Source organism: Acomys minous (genome assembly GCF_964271855.1).
Source record: "Acomys minous genome assembly, chromosome: 7".
Lineage (NCBI taxonomy): Eukaryota > Metazoa > Chordata > Mammalia > Rodentia > Muridae > Acomys > Acomys minous.
In genome coordinates, this window is record NC_140488.1 from 66,588,005 (window position 1) to 66,606,465 (window position 18,461).

At 36.8% G+C, this 18,461-nt stretch overlaps 1 protein-coding gene across 1 annotated transcript; it reads right to left on the reverse strand.

The window, feature by feature from the left end:
• Positions 1-16,467: 16,467 nt before the first annotated feature.
• On the reverse strand, positions 16,468-17,940 carry POU3F4 (POU class 3 homeobox 4). The gene has a single exon (XM_084790429.1). It carries the CDS (start codon positions 17,878-17,880, stop codon positions 16,795-16,797), a length of 1,086 nt encoding a protein of 361 aa, XP_084646555.1. The 5' UTR covers positions 17,881-17,940; the 3' UTR covers positions 16,468-16,794.
• Positions 17,941-18,461: the final 521 nt, after the last annotated feature.

An 18,461-nucleotide genomic window follows, 5' to 3' on the forward strand; every position in this document is an offset into this window, starting at 1 on the left:
TGTCATTTAGAAGGTTTGAATATAAGAAAATGAGGCTCCAATGCTATAGGCAGCAAACTGTCTATGTCATTTTTTTCAATTGGGAAACTGCTAACTGGAACTTCCTGTTTACTAAGGTAATTAATTTTATTCCTTCTCAATTCTCTGATGAGGTTGAAGACAAGATAGTTTATTTTTACAATTATGCGTAGTTGTTTAGGTGTTAAGTTGTTTTTAGGTCTAGATAGATGTTTTAAGTTGATAATGATGAGATATTAGAGATACTGATTTACATTCAGAATTTTAGACACACCAAGATAGGAAATATATTTTCTTCAAGGTTGCCAAGTACAAATACTATGAACTGATTCTTTTGTGTGTCTTTTTGCTCTATGTAGTTTATTTTGCCTTCCTTGTTTTATAAAGCTAAGAATCATTTTGAACTCAGGACTAAGAAGCCCAGTCTTCACTGCTTGAGACAGGAGGAAACTTGATCATTTAGATATTTACCCATCCTGCCAAAATAATGCTATTTTTAAAATCGCTTAGAATGTGGAATATAACAAATTTGGTTTATTATTTTGCCAATGAAAGATTTACACAAATTATTTAAACTCTCTGAAGCTTAATTTTTAAAATGAAGATAAAGCTGTTCCTATTAAATTTTGAAGTGATTCAATATAAGTATGTTGCACAGTACATAATATTTAGCAGGTGATAATTACTAGTAATTCTTGCCTTATCCTTTCAAAGACACACACACACACACACACACACACACACACACACACACACACACACTTTTGTATCTAAGTTCTGAAAAGCTAAGGCCCAGCTCCCGTCTTATAGGTTGAAAGTATAATAGAGGCCATTCTAGAAGAAAGAACAAAAACATTATTCTATTACTTGATCATTAGACAAAAAACAGTTCTCTAAAAAAGACAAATAGTCTATACATTATTATTGTTACTTATATTAGAAAGACCAATTTTATTAACTAAAATTTGTAATATTTATAATTTCCAATTTAACATGTTGAAATAGAATCTTTAGATTTCTTTAAATTGATGATATGGAAAGACTGTGAGAAATTCCAGCTTTTTGTCTTTGATTATCATCGGAGGTAAAAGGTGAAGGAGAGATAGACCTGTTTTTTAGGATCCCAAGTGTGGGATCAGAATGGTCTTGTGAGAGAGCAGGTGATGTTAATCCACTCAAAGACCAGACACCTCACAGGAGCTTGACTGTTGCCATCTGAAAAGATCCCATGAACAGACTCTGGGAGGAGATATATAAATGAGCCCAGAACTGGAGAGGGGGCTTTTTGGAAACTTCGGATAGTTTTGGCTGTTCATGGCTCTACTTCGTGATGCTCCTAGAGAGTCGCTCAAGGGAAGTCTTCAGGTCTCTGGATCCTGCTGAGGTTCCGGGTTCTGGTTACTCCAGGTTCCAGCAGAAAAAATTCGGCTGATTACCCCAGGAGAATCGTTCCTTGGAAGTGATATCCTTAAGGTTCTGTTATTGTGTCTGTTAATCCTCTTTTCCTATTGTTGTGGTTAGTCGGAATGTAAGTGACGTATGCTTGGTTAATAAGTTGTAATAAAATATATTGGTTAAAAAATTTGAGCCTACAAAAAGGTATCAAAACTTAAATTTTTTTTGACTCATTTTACTTCTGTCTAGTGGACTCTTGGGCTATCGTGTTATGGAACACATACACACATGAAAAATATGAATAGTTATAGAGAAATTATACATGAACAAAAAATCTAAACAAATAGCTACATAGATTTTAGGGAATTAGTGTAGTATAGTAATTAGGAACACAGAGGCAGATAGCAACATTTGATGCTCACTCCAGCATTTATCAACTCTAACACCTAATATAGTTTTCACTTCTATGGAGAACCTAAGTTTCTTGTATGGCAAAATAAAGATGGATGTAACATCATTAGGACTATTATGTGGATTAAAAGAGTTAATGGAGAAAATACATAGGATAATGATATCTAATAGATACCAGCTATTGTTGGTTATATCAGAAACACATGTAATTTCATTAATTTTATTCCTCTTAGAAACTTTTGATAGTAAAATGGACATAATGGGAAGATTATTTTCAATTAGAAAACCGTAAGCTTGTTAGTCAAGATCTGAAAGATATAAGTATTCCTCTTTTAAAATGGAATGGCACTAACAGAATAAGTGACCTAATAATGAACAGATTTAATGAGTGAATATGTCTTTCAATTGAGGAAGCAAGAGAAACAAAAGCTTTAAATGATAGGCCTTGGAAACTTACTGAAAGCTTTGGACATACAAGATTAACTATTAAAAAGAGCAGGAATAAAGTGATTTTTATCATTGTCAAATGTTTTTGAGATCATAGAGACCTATTGTATGAACTGTTGATATTTTCTAAGTGGCTTCTACAGCAATATGACCTCACCATCAGTTTATGGAGAGTAACCAATAGTTTTGCTAATAGTCAATAGGATTTATAATAATATTGGAGATCTTACTAGGATAATTTTTGTGGTTTTTTTGTGACAGGGTTTCACTGTGTAGTACGAAGATAATTTTTTGAAACAAAGGAAAATGATTAACCTATTTTAATTAAGACTAGAATGACTAAAGCTGACATCTGTCAGTCTGTGAGATTTATACCAACATACTTGAACTTTTGTGAAGAAGAAATTTTAAATACAACTAATTAGCATGTGTATTATATATAGGAGGTGATTTTTATTGTTTTATAATGCCTGACATTTGAACTAATGCTCAGACAAAAGGAATAGTTTTCATATAATATAATTATTCTATAAAGCTTTAGACTCTTTAAAACCTTATCCAGGAAAATAACAGTACATATCAATGAATAAAGGCAAACATGAAAATGATGGCTTATGCACTCATGCTGATTACATGATAAAAATAAAATTATCAGTCTTTGGCTTAAATGGTTAGAAAGTAGTCAGATGTTTCATGGTTATGCATAGGCCCACATTAAGAATGTCTTTATCTTTCTCCAAGGAATAAAAGGTAATTGTCACTCTAAGGACCGGAACCTTTACTCTGAGTTTCTTACAACCTCTGAATAATCCTTGTTTTCACCATGACTGGTTTAGGTTGGCATTATTTTCATTTTTCTTGTAGTTATTGTCATGGGAACAAATTAACATATACTATACTATTCTGTATTCTCATTATACATTTTGTTTTGAGAAAGAAATTGTTTTTATTTTTCTCTTGTTGTAATGTTTATTACAGGAATAAGGTACAATAGTCTTAAGGCCCAGTGCAGTCTGTGAAAGACTATAAACATTTAATAGACTCATAAACATAGACTTTAACCTTTTCAATATTCTGCACCTTGATTGGTTGCCCATACCACTTTATCTCTACAGGTTACTAAGACTATAAACAGAAGGAATAGAGATGGATAGTGAATCAAACTGCACAAGCTCTGAAAAGGTCAAAGTTGTACAGTTGCTTATTCTTCCACCTAGAATATATAAGGTTTCATAATTTCACAGAAACCACTCTGTATTTCCTTTTAAAATGGCCAAAGAAATATGCTAATATGAGTCTGCTCTTTATAAATGACAACGAACACAGGAGAAATGTTGTATAACCTTTTTTGTAGGATTCCACATATTTCTATAATGGAGCTACTTTTGAATTTTTTTCTTTAGTGGGAGACACAATTGTGGCTATTGTTAAATATAGAGGATTCCAATGTTTATTGTTCTCATCTTAGCTTGAGAAAATCATAGACATCCCTATACTCCAGCAGTTTTCAACTGTATGACAAGACACTGTTGCCTATCACTGTGTTGTTAAGTGTGAAGAGAAAAATGGATTACTATCTTAGTAGATGTTGCCAAGTTTCACTTACTTGTCTTGTTAAAATAAACAAGAACAGATCTAGGTTGCCTAGATCATAACTCTCTCAATATCTGGTGTTACAGTCAATGTCTGGGGAATTACATATAATGCTGGTGAAAATCTGTTGAACATCTTGCTCATATAAATGACAGCTGTCACAGGTGTTGCTGGAAGGAAACGATGGGAAGCACAACCGGAGTCAATGTTAAAACAGAAACTCTCTGTCCACTCTACTTAAACACATTTCAGTAAGCTTACATCCTGTCTTATAGTACAGAATGTAGAAAATGAAAATACATAAACACAGCAGTAACACTTAATGCCAAAAAACACTACTATACATCAAGCCAGAAGCTATGTGGTTTTGCATGGTTTATATTTTAATCTTCACAATGCTATTAGATAAATACAGTTAACATTCACATTGCAAAGATGAAAAAGCCAGTTAAAGAACTTTGATGTGGCATAGCTCATTAAACTGCAACACTGGAATATTAAGGAAAATGATGGGTTGACAGAGTCATGAAAGTTGGTGAATAATAGGAAAGTGGTAGGAAAATAATTAAGGCAAGTTTGAAAATTGTTAGAGTAATGCCTTAGTTGAAGATGGTAGTAAATGCCTTTAATTCCAGAACTCAAGATGCAAAGGTATTATTAGTTCAAAGCTACATAGTGAAATTCTACCACAAAACAAGAATGGGCCTTAATTTTTTAACTAAAATGCTTCTGGAGATAATCATAATAAAGCAGAGTGTCTTTTTTCTTTCTTCTTTCTTCTCTTCCTCCACGCAGCTGCTGAGATTCACAACTAGCCTTTCCTGGGATTTTTCTTTTAAGGTCTAATAAAAATCTCTGAGAGATAGATAGATAGAGAGATAGATAGAGAGATAGATAGATAGATAGATAGAGAGAAAGACAGAGAGCAAGACAGAGAGAGAGAGAGAGAGAGAGAGAGAGAGAGAGAGAGAGAGAGAGAGAGACAGAGACAGAGACAGAGACAAAGACAGAGACAAACAGCAGAGAGAGCAACAGAAAGAGAACTTTTAAAAGAACAGTGCATATTGCAGCAAATATGTTAACATAAATACATCTTGGATTGACATTTGTGTATGTGTGACATGTGTGGAGACTAGAGGACAACCATGGATGTTTTTTCCTGGGAGCTACCCACCTCACAGGCTTGAAACTTGCCAAGTAGGCTAAGCTTAATATCCAGAAAGTACCAGGAATCCACCCATCTCTGGTCATAAGCACTGCTATTATACATGCACCTATGAAGTCCAGCACTGTTTGTAAGGGTTCTAGGGATTGAACTCAGGTCATCATGCTTACAATGGAAGCACTTTATTAACTAATCTATCTTGCCAGCCCCATAGGATATCTCCTGACATGCCCCAACTATATTATTCATTCAACTAAGATCTCACTGGCACACTACCCATGATTGCATTAATGTGCCTGACCCCGTTTTATCATTTCCTCTCTGTTACCCAAAGAGCAAAAACTACATCATTCTCATGACATTGTCCACTATGTTGCTAGCTCTTTCCCCTAAGACAAGCATGCTTTGCATCTCATTACTGTGTTGTTAACTTAAGAGTGCAAATGCAAGACAATTCAGAATGATTTTTTAAAATTCTTCTGGTTATTTATTTTATCAGTGTTAGAGAGCATATTTTACTTTGAGCATATTTTCCCAAAAATAATTGGAAAATTTAAAATAGTGCTGCAAGCTTTGCTTTGTTGAATGCATTTCAAAACGTAGACAAAGAAAAAAGAATGCATTCCATACTTAATGAGTTTTTGTTAGAGACTCAGCTTTCTTCAAGCTCTGAAAATCATCCTAACAAGTCAAATAAGTAGTCATACTGGCCATTTCTCCACAAGTTGCTGAATTTATAGGAATGAGTTAATATATTACCAATCCACAAAAATGTACTACTGAAAAATTTTAAGTGAATGCAGCTTTTTAGCTGAGAAAGATTTGTTCACAAAGAGCTCTGTCCAGTATTTTTATGGTTTTGTCTTTTCTCTCTTGTTTTAAAACGCAAAGTCCTTAAAATCTCTAACAGGAATTTTTGGTATACAAATGTATTTTTCATGCTTGTCTTTTCCTGGTGATTTTACTATGTCATAAATCTCACGCAATGAAATGCATGCTGTGAGTGGAACCATCACACAGAATCTCCTTGTTTTGGAGTTTGATTTCCAGCACCTGCTGGTGAGGCTTTCCCTCCTTAACTCAAACAGGATTCCAGAAGTGTTTGACAGACTAATCTTCTAATCGTGTAGTAGCTGAAAATAGGGGAGGGAAGCATTTTGCTTTGCCAAGCTTACCTGTCATTTATGCAAATGGAGTGAGGAGGAGTAGGCAGGGCCTTGCACAACATGTAATGCACTTATTCTTGGATTTTGTTTTCTTGAAAGTTTTCTCCAGGGAAAGACTTCAGACTGATCAGAGTTGAAATTCAGTTAGAACTTGCAAACAACAATGTAGTGTCTAGTTAACTAATAATCACAAGTATCTCAATAAAGAAATACAGTATTATTAAAATAGCACAAAGAAATGTGCTCATGAATGTATATCATAATACAGCAATAAAAGTGGAGAGTTAGCACCCACATTGACAATACTACATATGCATTAAATTAACAGTTAATTATAGATAATTCAATTTTCCTCCTATCTTAGCTAAGGGATTATTATTTTTGAAACAAGGCCCTTTTTTTTAATAATAACATATTTTTATTGAAAATTAAAAATAATTCCTATTACATCTCATTTTCTATCCCATCCCATGCATCCTCCCATTCCTCCCTCCCTCCCTCTTTCACCCCAATCCCCCTTCCCTATGACTGTGGCTGTGGGGGACCTCCTCCCCCTGAATATGGTGCTAGGGTATCAAGTCTTTTCTTGGTAGTCCGCTATCCTTCCTCCGAGTGCCATTGGGCCTCCCCAACAAAGGGACATGGCCAAATATGGGGCACCAGAGATCCTGTGAAAGTCAGTCCCCAGTCTCCACTTGGTGGTGGAGAATGTTCTGTCCCTTGGCTAGATCTGGGTTGGGGTTTGATGATGACTGCCCGTTTTGTCCATGGTTGGTGACAAGGCCCTTTCTTTATTCCACACTCCTCACACTCCACTTCAATAATGCTATGCTCATAAGAGACACTCAATAAATGCTTATTAAATTGAATGGTATTGCTGTTTTCAGTATATAAACTTGTATATACAATATGATTATTTATTCAGCTAAAACTTCTGGATTTTGAAGTCTATACTTTTACATGTGAAAAGATAGAGAATAGCTTTCAGCTATTATTTATTCTGGCCCTCCTCTTGTCACTTCTTAGTTTGACACTGAGCTTTGAGTGGGTGCTGCACAAGTCTGACAGCCAGAGGCATGGAAGAAGGTCAGGCAGCTCTAAAGCATCTACAGCAGCAAATATTTTACTGTAAGCACTCAGGTTTAGTGCAAGCAAGTTGAATATTTGTGTCTTCAAAGAAATAAATGCTTGCATGCTATCATGAGGCAATGGCAACATCATCTGCACTCTTTTCACCACCAAGCAGTCACCATTTCTAACACATTCCTCATTGTTAAATGGATTAACCTACTCTGTAATAAACTATTATTGGTGTCTGTACGGAATATCTATTTTATCTTAATGCATTTAAATAATAGTACTCTCTCCTTGTTTCAGCCACTGACAGAATTCTGCCTTAAAAAAAAGAAAGAAAAGAAAAAGAAAGAAAAAAATAAAGCTTAGATGCAGGCAGAATCGACTGCCTAACTCTGTGAAGACAGGGTAAGCAAGTCCTCAATAGTTCCTGCCTCACCAATATGTCTGTCATATATACTGGGCCAGAAGCTGAAGATGATGCTCCAATGTTATAGAGAGTTTTGGGTGACTGTTCAGGCAGCAAACTGTCTCTGTTAGTTTTTTTTTTTTCATTTTGGAAGCTACTAAACTGCAATTCCTGTTTACTCAGGTAATTAATTTTATTCTGTTTCAAGTCTCTGATGAAGTCAAAGACCAAATAGTTTAGTTTTACAATTAAGCTTAGTTGTTTAGAGGTTAACATGTTTTAGGTCTAGATAGATGTTTTAAGTTGATAGAGATGAGATATGACAGATATTGATCTACATTCAGAATTTTAGACTCACCAAGATAGGAAAGATGTTTTCTTCAAGGTTGCCAAATACAAATAGCCAAAACACTATGAATGTAACATTTATATAATTCCTGATTGTTTCATGATTCTTCTTGCTATATGTAGTTTATTACACACACACACACACACACACACACACACACACACACATATCCTACTCACATATATGTGTGTGTATATATGTATACATATATATGTGTGTGTAATAATATAAATGTATATGTAAAAAAGAATTAATTAAAAACATAATCATGACATCTTCCCCACAGCCATTTGAGCAATTTATTGTCAGAATGCACACTGATATTTGTATGATGGTGCTAGTAGGTAGAAAAGTCACTGAAATTGTTGTATAGCTTCAGCTTAAGACAATTTTAAGGAAAATTTGTAAAGAGCAAGCATACCATTTGTGCTGTGCTTTGTGTGTGTGTGTGTTTGAAAACATCTCAGAAATGTGGAGATGCTCCTTTAAATTTAACTATTTTCCTGAAGATATTTCTCATGTGTTTATAATTATTTTAATTGAAAGTATTACATATCTCAAGTATATATCTACTCTGAATACTGTGTTATCTGTAACCAAATTACATGTGTTTCTCCCCTAAAAAGATTAAAGCCAAATTTTTTATTTGTAATGTATTATTTATTTTTCTTTACAGTTTTTATTAAACATTTTACACATATATTTATATTATAACACATGTATACAATAAACTACCTATAGCAAGAAGAACAATGAAACAGTCAGGAATTATTTGTATATGCTACATTTATAGTGTTCTGGCTATTTGTGTTTGGGAAACTTGAAGAAAACATCTTTCCTACATTGGTGAGTCTAAAATTCTGAATGTAAATCAAGTATCTATCATATCTCATCTCTATTAACTTAAAACATCTATCTAGACCTAAAAACATCTTTAACACTCAAACAGCTAAGCTTAATTGTAAAACTAAACTATCGGGTCTTCAACCCCATCAGAGACCTGGATTTAACCCATAATTATTATATGTACATGGGTGCATTTCATTTGCTTCACCTATATCACATGAATTGAATTTGTGGTACTAGACTTTGACTCTTCCACAGCAATGAATGAAACCCATAGCACAGAGTGCCCTTCAATTGTGCACAAGATGCCTATTGATATTAATGAGCTTCTTGCACAGATTGTGTGTGGTCATTTTGTGTGGCCTGAAGTTATCATTTTGTTGTGATTTACGTGCTGGCCATTAAAAGCATAATGTGGACGTCATTTCCAAAGTCCCTAGAGTTGCCTACAGAGGAAAAGTATACTGGAAATGTGAAAGGTTACTACTGTTTTTAGTTTTAATTGTGTTTGTGCATTTTTTAAGTCAACCTTAAGTATGGTAGTATGTAGTGTCAATCAAATGTACAGAGAAAGCTGAGAAAAAGAATGTCAAGTTTAGCATTTTTAAAATATTCAGTTATCCCAATGTATTTTTTAACTCACTGAATAAAATAAAAGGAGTTTTCTAACTCAACAGAAGAATTCAACCTATGTCATGAGGAAGCAGAGCATTAATGGGTAACACAAATTACAGGGCTTTATCAGCTGACCATCCATTTTAAGCAAAAGGCTGGAATTCTCAGGGTGGGAAACAAGCTTTTTGTCTTGTAGACCTGCCCTTGGAAAGCTAGTGGGAGCATCTGTAGAGTAAACACTGCCTAGTCATCCATGGCCAGTGGTAGCGAGAAGACTCAGGGGACATAAAAGAGCTACTTTTAAAGAACAAAACAAAACAAAGGCTAGTTTCACTTTTGGTGTAAAATTTGGAGGATTTCAGGATTTCTCCCTTGAATCAGCATGTATAATGTCATGGATTTGTGTGAGTTTATTTATAGTTTCAACCATTCATAATTCAATCAGAGACTCAGAATTTAAACTTCAAATTACAACACTCAGCCTCTTATGATGTAGGTAGTAGAGGCAAGGGAGGAGAGGCAGGCAGGGGCATTTGTGGAGAACTGCTGCTTGTTCACCGGTGAGAAGAGCGCAGAAAACCTTATCCATTAACAATAACTACTGTGTACTATTATTAACAGAGTCTCTACCTATACATATGATTTATTCCACATACCTCTACTTTTGGTTTTGATAATTTCTTTATACATAAATTCATATGCTTTGGGCAATAGATTTGTAACCAAAATTAATGTAACTAAATATGGATACTATCAATACCTTGATAGACTGAAAGTGATAAAAAAAGAAGAAAAATACCACTACTCTTCACAACAGCTTCACCAAAATGTTATATATCACTTGCAGCCTTATAAACTACTGCATCTAGATAAAGAATCTCTAATTTCTAAGCTTTAAAAATATGCTAGTGTCCAGTGCTATCTGTGTTCATCTTGAAGCAGCAGAAGAGAAAATTTTTATAAAAAATAAATTATATACAAGGAATTTACTCTTAATATTTTGGGGAACATACTAATATGTATCTTACAATTTATGTTTAAAACAATTATTACTATGTGTATGAAAGGAAGAAAGAGGAAGGGCTATATAATATGAGATTCAGCAACATTTAATGGTTTTGTAATATATTAAGGTAGCTAATGAAAATGATAAATAATTTAAAAATGTTTCTATGATAACCTTCCTTCCAGGAATGGTTGATATACTATTCATTGCTAACAATATAACAATGCAAGCATCTATATCAGTGTGCACGCGTTTGTGTGTGTGTGTGTGTGGGTGTGTGTGTGTGTGTGTGTGTTGGATTAAGGTGAGGATCACAGAAATTGTTTTTTTTATGATTTTTTATTAAGTAAAGATTTTTTTCCTCATTTCAATTATCTGTATAGGACTAGTGTGGGTGCAACTTGAGTGTCTACAAAGATGAAAATTCGTACCTAAGGAATTGATCAGTGTCCTCATCTTTGAGGATAGTCCGATTTTTTATTGGTATATACAGGATGGTTTGGATATAGGAGATGGGGATGTTTATGGTTTGAGGTATGTGTCTATAGATATATATTAAATATTATTGTGTTCACCTCAAAATAAGCTACTCTACTTCTTCCTTTAGAAGGTGAAACTATGCTACAATAAAGATTCTTTTTTGTGGTTGAATAATTCAATTTTCTTGGTAACAAGTAGTGTTATAAACAGAAAACAGTGTTCAAACTAATGAGTTATGTGGTGTGTGAATGGGTATAAATTCTATACTTGTATTATTAAGGAGAGAAATGATGGTGAACAAATTTCCTCTCATTTTTAATACACACAGGGCTTAGTTTTCTGGATCCTTTTTACAAGGATAGTATTTTGGGTCCCTATTCTTTATTTTTCAGAGTTGGTAGAAATGAACTGGATTTGGTTTTTCAGACTGTGTTCTTATAAATAGTCCCATAAGTTTCAAAACATTCTACCATCCATGCTTTTTTTTAAAAATCAGCGCTGTTTTGAAAAGGCACCTTCATTTCATTTCATCTTTAAAAGCCTTGTGTATTTCTTTGTGTTAGTACTTTAAAATTTAACATCTGTAAATGAGTAAGTTGGATGGTTAGTAGATTAAAAATACTGTTTTAGACATGTATAAATAATATTCTACTTTTATTTTACAGAACACATGAGTGTGAGTGATATCAATGATTTCTACAATGTTGTTTTTACTTCTTTAGGGACTTTGGGGATTTTGAAAGTCTCACATGTTTGGATTTTAACCACCAAGTCATGGGATAATTTCCACAACTTGGAGGTTCCATATGTGTCTTTAAAAAGATCTGAGAAGTACACTTTTCTCTTTTGCAAACTACTTTCAACCTCTGGCTATTTTCTACATGCTTGTTCTCCTCCTTGGTCTCATCTCTCCTACATATAAAAGATAGTTTAAGAACAGAAACACATGTTCAACGTGTAGCACTACAAACAATTAAAGCAACAATGGCAGACTAACTTGAAAGCAAGGACAAAAATCTTGAATGCTAAATATTTTCAAGGAGCAGTGTTTAATTGTATGAAAGATAAAGAATGCTCATGTACTAATTTAGGTGATAATTCTCTCAATCTTTTGTTTTTAAAATATTAATAACTAATATTCATATATATTTTTGTTGAAAAAGAAAAAATTTATATAATTTAATAGTTTATTTCTCTTGTTGTTTATGCACAAGTATATAGACAACGACCTCTGTATGTGTATGTAGTAAATAAGCTGAAGTTACTTATTTCTTTTTATTTCCACATGTGTAATACCTGCATACTTACTATAGTCTCATCCTACCTTTTACAATTTCTTAATATTTTACTATTCTGGAATGTTGTTGGAGATGAAACTTGTTGCCTTCATAGCATTAGATATGATTAACTGTTAGTGTTCCTTTTATATCCATAAGTTCTTTCTAACTGAGAGGTATAATTGTGAAGGCCTGAAAAAGCCAAGACAAAAGCTACTTCTGTAAAGGCATTGGTGGGGAGCTGGAAAAGCAGCAACCTTTAGACAGGAAAAGCCTTATGCAAAATCCCCAACAACACTGGATTTTTTAATGATAATATTATTCTCATTATGCAGAGATTTATAAGAAAGTCATCATAAAAGACCACTAGGTTATAAGGTTATGTTTATAGTTTAGAAGAATAAAAGTTAATAAAGGAAGCCATCATACACACACACACACACACACACACACACACACACATGATTTCTCTGTCTATATACTAACATAAATACTTCCTAAAATATCTGCATATGACTTCATATAAGAGTTCAGGATAGACTGAAAGTTAGTTGTGTGCAGTTCTTTAGTAAGAAAAATGAACATTTTAGTCCACTCAGTTTTTACGGGATGTTGAATAAGAAATAGTTTGTCAGTCAAAATATAGAACCAAGAGGCTTATTCGTATAGGTTTTGTGCTTGTTGATACAACTGTATAAAAATCAATATTATGGGGTTGAAGAGGTTGCTCAGTGGTTAAGAAAGATTCCTCCTCTTCTAGAGAAGTCTAGTTTGGCTCTCTGAACCCATGTTGGGTGGCTCACAATTGCCTTAAACTCCAAGGGATCAAACACCATCTTCTGGCCTCTGTGAGCACTCACACATATGTAGCATTCTCTCTCTCTCTCTCTCTCTCTCTCTCTCTCTCTCTCTCTCTCTCTCTCTCTCTCTCTCTCTCTCTCTCTCACACACACACACACACACACACACACACACACACACATGCAAGCATATACACACATAAAATGATTTTTTAACAATCAATATTATTTATAAAGGGGATATACCCATGAATATACACATATGTGGCAGGTTTCATAGAAAGCAACCACATGTGTATGTTTTACTATAAAGCTATAAATAATCAGGCAATCTGAAAAACTCAAGATATCCTATATTATAACCATTATGTATTAAAGTGATTAAACAATTATGATTTGTCTAAAACGGTATGAGTTGGAGGGTCTTTACTGCCAGAAAAAAATGTATTGTTTATTTCTTCAAATGTATCAAAAATGTTGGAAAAGGCAGGCTTACACATACAAAACCTTCAAATAGAATTGTCTCATATTTGGCAAATTACTCCTTAGCTACCACTACAGGTAACAGTCCCTTATTTAATGGAAAGATTTATGAAATAAGTAATACATGCAAAATTATATGTCAGAATGGAAAGATGAGCATAATAAATCAAAATTTCTTCCCAATTGTCTCATAATCTTTTTTTCTTCTTACAAACCAGATAGATAAGGGACTGAAACAGGTTACTTAAGGTTTCTGGGCCCAGGGAGCTCCTTAAGAGGAACACTAACCTTTACATTAAAAACATAGCCAGGTCCTTTACTAGAAGGGCATGCCTGGAGTGGCACAGAAAGAAGAATGGGAGCATATAAGAAAATTACAAGTCCCTGAAAGGTTTGGGTTTCATTTTGGGAGTGAGGGTTATAGTAGAGGACACTGGTTGACAAATTATTTTCTCAGAGAACACTAAGAAAATAGCCTTAACCACCTGGTTTCCCACCATTGAAGAGTACATTTTGTGTGAGCATGTGGGTAAGCATTCACAAACAGGTATTGTGTGTGAATATATTTCTTAGCCAAAAGAGCAAAAGTCAGAGGAATAGAAACCAGAATCAAAACAAAAACTAATGGTTTCTATCCTGAAGCAAAGCAAGTGCCTGGCTCACCCAAAATGTGCTTCTTTAAATGTTTAACTTCACATACAACACAATAAGGCCAGGAGAAGAAAACATTTTTTTTTTTGGAAAAATGTTTTATTTAAACCTTTTAAATCTTTTACAACAATAAAATATTGCGTCAATATAAACCCCTTGACTAAAACTGTTCACATCAAACATTACAGCGAATTGTTTTCTTTTTGACACCCAACTCATCTTTGAAACAATTTCCATTTAAACACAATGCAGAATTTATTGAAAATAAATAATTGTTGGCAACTGCAATAGGCAATTTGAATAAAATAGTTGAAAAAGCAACTCTTAATGAAAATAGCGTTTATTATACATCAGTTACTAAATGAATAAACTAAATGATCTTTTTTAAATTAATAACTTCAAAAACGTTTAATATACAAAACTGTACAATTATAAAGTCGGCAGAAATATTTGGGCTAACTCAGGTTTGAACCATAGTGTTTAACTGTAAAGAAAAAAAAAGAATCAAACAATGCCCCCCTAGAACATTTGTGAAAATAAAATCGCAGAACTAAAACCTAAAACTAAGAAAATGCAGAGGCTTGACCAAAAAAAAAAAAAAAAAAAAAAAAAGCAAAAGGATTTGAATTAATATATGCTCTTCGACCTGCGGCTAGGGGAGACACAGTGTGGTCAACCTGGCAGCCCATACTAACGCATCTTCTACAAGGGGCACAAGGTTTTCTGGTCCTTAGGTAGTTTGAAGCTTTGTTTACTGCAGCTGCGCCTGCAAGCTGAATCCTGAGATCAGCCTGGCGTGCTGAGATCCCCTCCGGGTCTGGCCCACCGGTGGCTGGCTGGGCATGGGCGCTTTACTGGGCCAGCACACAGAGCTTTTTGGGGATGAGGTGCACCTGTGAACCTGTCCTGTGGACGTAAGAGAAAGCTAGCCATAAAGCCATGGCAACCGCTTAATTTGGAGATCTCTACATAGCCTAGCGAGATTTTTTTTTTTTTTTAGTTTTTGTGGTTTTTTTATACAGTAATACGATACACACAGCTATCTACACACACACACGTTTGCACGCGCACGCCACACACGTACAGAAATACACACACACAGATTTTTTAAAGAAGAAAAAATAAAAAGAATAAACGCAGCCGCCCAGGCGCTCGCTAGCTCCCTCAATCTTCGCCATGGGCTTCCACCAGCTGTGCTTGTCAAAGACACTGAGAGGGGCTCCCCAAGAGCTCACTCAGACCTTGGTATGTACAAGAGGAAGGAGGTGGTGTGCTGATAGACCAGAATCTCCATGACTTTTATTTTGCTAATTATTTTATTGTCGCTCCGCATTAAGCAGAGGGTGCCCTTTAGCCCACCCCCTCACCACCCTACCGAGAGTGTTTCTCACCCTGAGATGGAGCGGCAAACTGGAGGTGAACTGAACTGGGAGGCACTGGCTGAATCTGTCGCCAGCATCTTTGGGTCTTGGTCTCTCTCTGGTGAAAGCCACCTTTTGTGAATACAAAGTCTTTCATCTAAGAGAGTATGAGTTGGGTAGCACAGGTTGTCAGCCTGACTATGACGGCAGCCTGTGGGAAACTTAACTCACTGGCATTCAGGACCTCGGTGAATTCAGAATCCTTCGGGTCGCTCAAACCCCATTCTTCGCACCACTGCTGAATCCTTCTGGGGCACCGGGAACTATGCTGTGGAAGCCTTCAGGGACTCCACAGTTTCATAACGGGGAAGGGGGCAAAAAGCAGCGAAATAGCCTCTCTTACTTCAGGCTACTTTGCAAACCCATTCAGTTTGCTTGTTCTGCCTATATAGGCACTCAGACCCTGGGGGGGGGGGCGGGAAATAGAAACACCAACTTTCTCCATAGTATCCTCTCCTCTCCATGCAGATTCGAAAGTGTGGGAGTACAGGAGGTGAACATTTTTCTCTTTCCTCCTTCCAACCTCCCCTCCCTTTTTAAGCAATTAAAAACCCATCAGCTCAATGAAGAAATAATAATAATAGCAATAATAATGTGGAGTGGTCGATTAGATACAAATTATCTCACAAATATTGTGTACAGCTTGTAGTAAAACACCGTAGACATTTAGAAACGCTATAGAAGTTTTAAAAAATGCAAAACTAGTCTATTGTAAAACAGATTTCACCTGAAATACAGCTGCTATAACCAAGGCGCTGAAAGGTTATTCATAGGCACACATCTGTCTTCCCACCCTCTCCCACCCCCACCCCTGTTACCCAGCTCCTTGCCCTTTTTTAGAAAGGAGCAACCAAACAAATCTTACTCAGAGTAAACAATACGTATTGATCAACAGAAAAGGTTGTATGGTAATTGCTCTGACAGCAGGGAATAGGAGGTCCCCACCTGGAGTGCTTAATTGTGTTTCAGAGTTGTGAAGCCTGAATGTGTGTGCGTGTGCGCGTGTGTGCGTGTGCGTGTGTTTTGTGTTTCCTTTCTCTAGATAAGTTAGAAACCCCTGTGAAAGAAAGAGATAGCAAGCTAGAGAGATAGCAATAATAAAGAACGTAATGATGAAAGGAAGGTAGGGAGTGAGAATGATATCCGCACTGCTCCCAGTGCAGCAGGCCACCTCCTGCCTTCCTCCAGTCAGAGATCGTGGCAGGACGCATCTGTTTTCACCGTGTGCGAATAAACCTCGTGTGGCTGCTGATCCCCTGGCGGAGTCATTCTTTTTTCTTTTTGTCTTCTATTACAGAACCAGACACGCACCACTTCTTTCTCCAACTGGAGGCTGTCTGCCAGGGAGGAGATCTCCTGCGCTGCAGGCTTGGGACACTTGAGGAAATGCGTTTCCAGTACGCCCTTGACACTCACCTCGATGGAGGTTCGCTTCTTGCGCTTACGGCCTTGCGCAGCGATCTTGTCAATGCTGGTCGGGCTTCCTGTGGAAGAATCAGCCTCCTCCAGCCACTTATTTAGCAGGGGTTTCAGCTTGCACATGTTCTTGAAGCTCAGTTGCAAGGCCTCGAACCTGCAGATGGTGGTCTGCGAGAACACATTGCCATACAGTGTGCCCAAGGCCAGCCCCACGTCGGCTTGCGTGAAACCCAATTTGATTCTTCTTTGTTTGAATTGTTTGGCGAACTGTTCTAACTCATCAGAGGTTGGAGTCTCTTCGTCTGAGTGGTCCTGGCAGTGGTGCGAGCCCAGCTCACCGTGGTCTGGAGGCTCCCGGAGCACTGGATGCAGGCTCTGTGTAGAGGCAGCAGCTGGTGGTGGAGTGAGTCCCCCATGCTCCAGCATACCACTCACCGTGAAGCCTGGCTGCGAGTACACATTGAGGGGTTGGCCACTGGACGTGATGGACGAGTTTGGAGCCGGGCTCGCTCCCCAGGCGTTCGGATGGTTAGTGTGGGGTGAGTGGTGGGCTACGTGTGGCGAGCGGTGATGGATGATTGCGCCCAGTTGCAGATCTTCGCGTCCCGGCTTCACGTCCTGCTGGTCCAGGGGGCTGGTGGCCAGTGTGGAGGACCACGGGCCCCCATCGCTCAGACTGGTCACCCAGTGATGCCCGAGGGGATGCCCATTGCTGGGAACTCCTTGCAAGTAGTCACTTTGGAGAAGTTTCTGAGGATTGCGGAAAGGACTCCCCTGCTGCATGCCGGCAGAGTCCGCATGGACAAGGGAGCTGGAACTGAGAATGCTGTAGGGATTCGAAGCAGCTGTGGCCATGGTCGATGAGGATCCTCTACTAGTTATAATGTGGCAAAGGGAGCAGCTTCAGCCTTTGACATCTACGGTGCGGGGGGGGAGGGGGGACCAAAGCCGCTAGTTACGGGTTACGGGCACCCGCCAAGGCCAATCGCAGGACGACTTGGCCTGGCTAGGCGCAAACACAGCCAATGGTAGTGCGGAAGGCTGAGCTCTTTTTCCAAATTAGGCTGGCGGAGCTCTGGAGTTTCAGTGAGACCCAAGCAGGAAGTGAATCAATCTTTAGGCTCCATTGGCTGCCTAGCTCAGAGTGGCAGCGGTGGTTTTAGTTAACCCTTTCTCCCCTCCCTGAGATTACGTGGTTGGTTGTGATGGAGAAAGGTTAGAAAGGATATATATTTGTATGGAGTAGCAATGAAGGTACTAACTTTGGTTTCAGGTCTCCTTTTGATTTAGTTAAATTAAAATAAATAAAGAAGAAAATATCTTAATTTTAGTGCATTAAATATTTTAGTTAATCTTTTGGGTTAGTGTGTAGTAGAAACTGCAAAATAAAATGCATCTACAAACTTTGACCAAAGTAATGTGTAGATCAGAAGCCC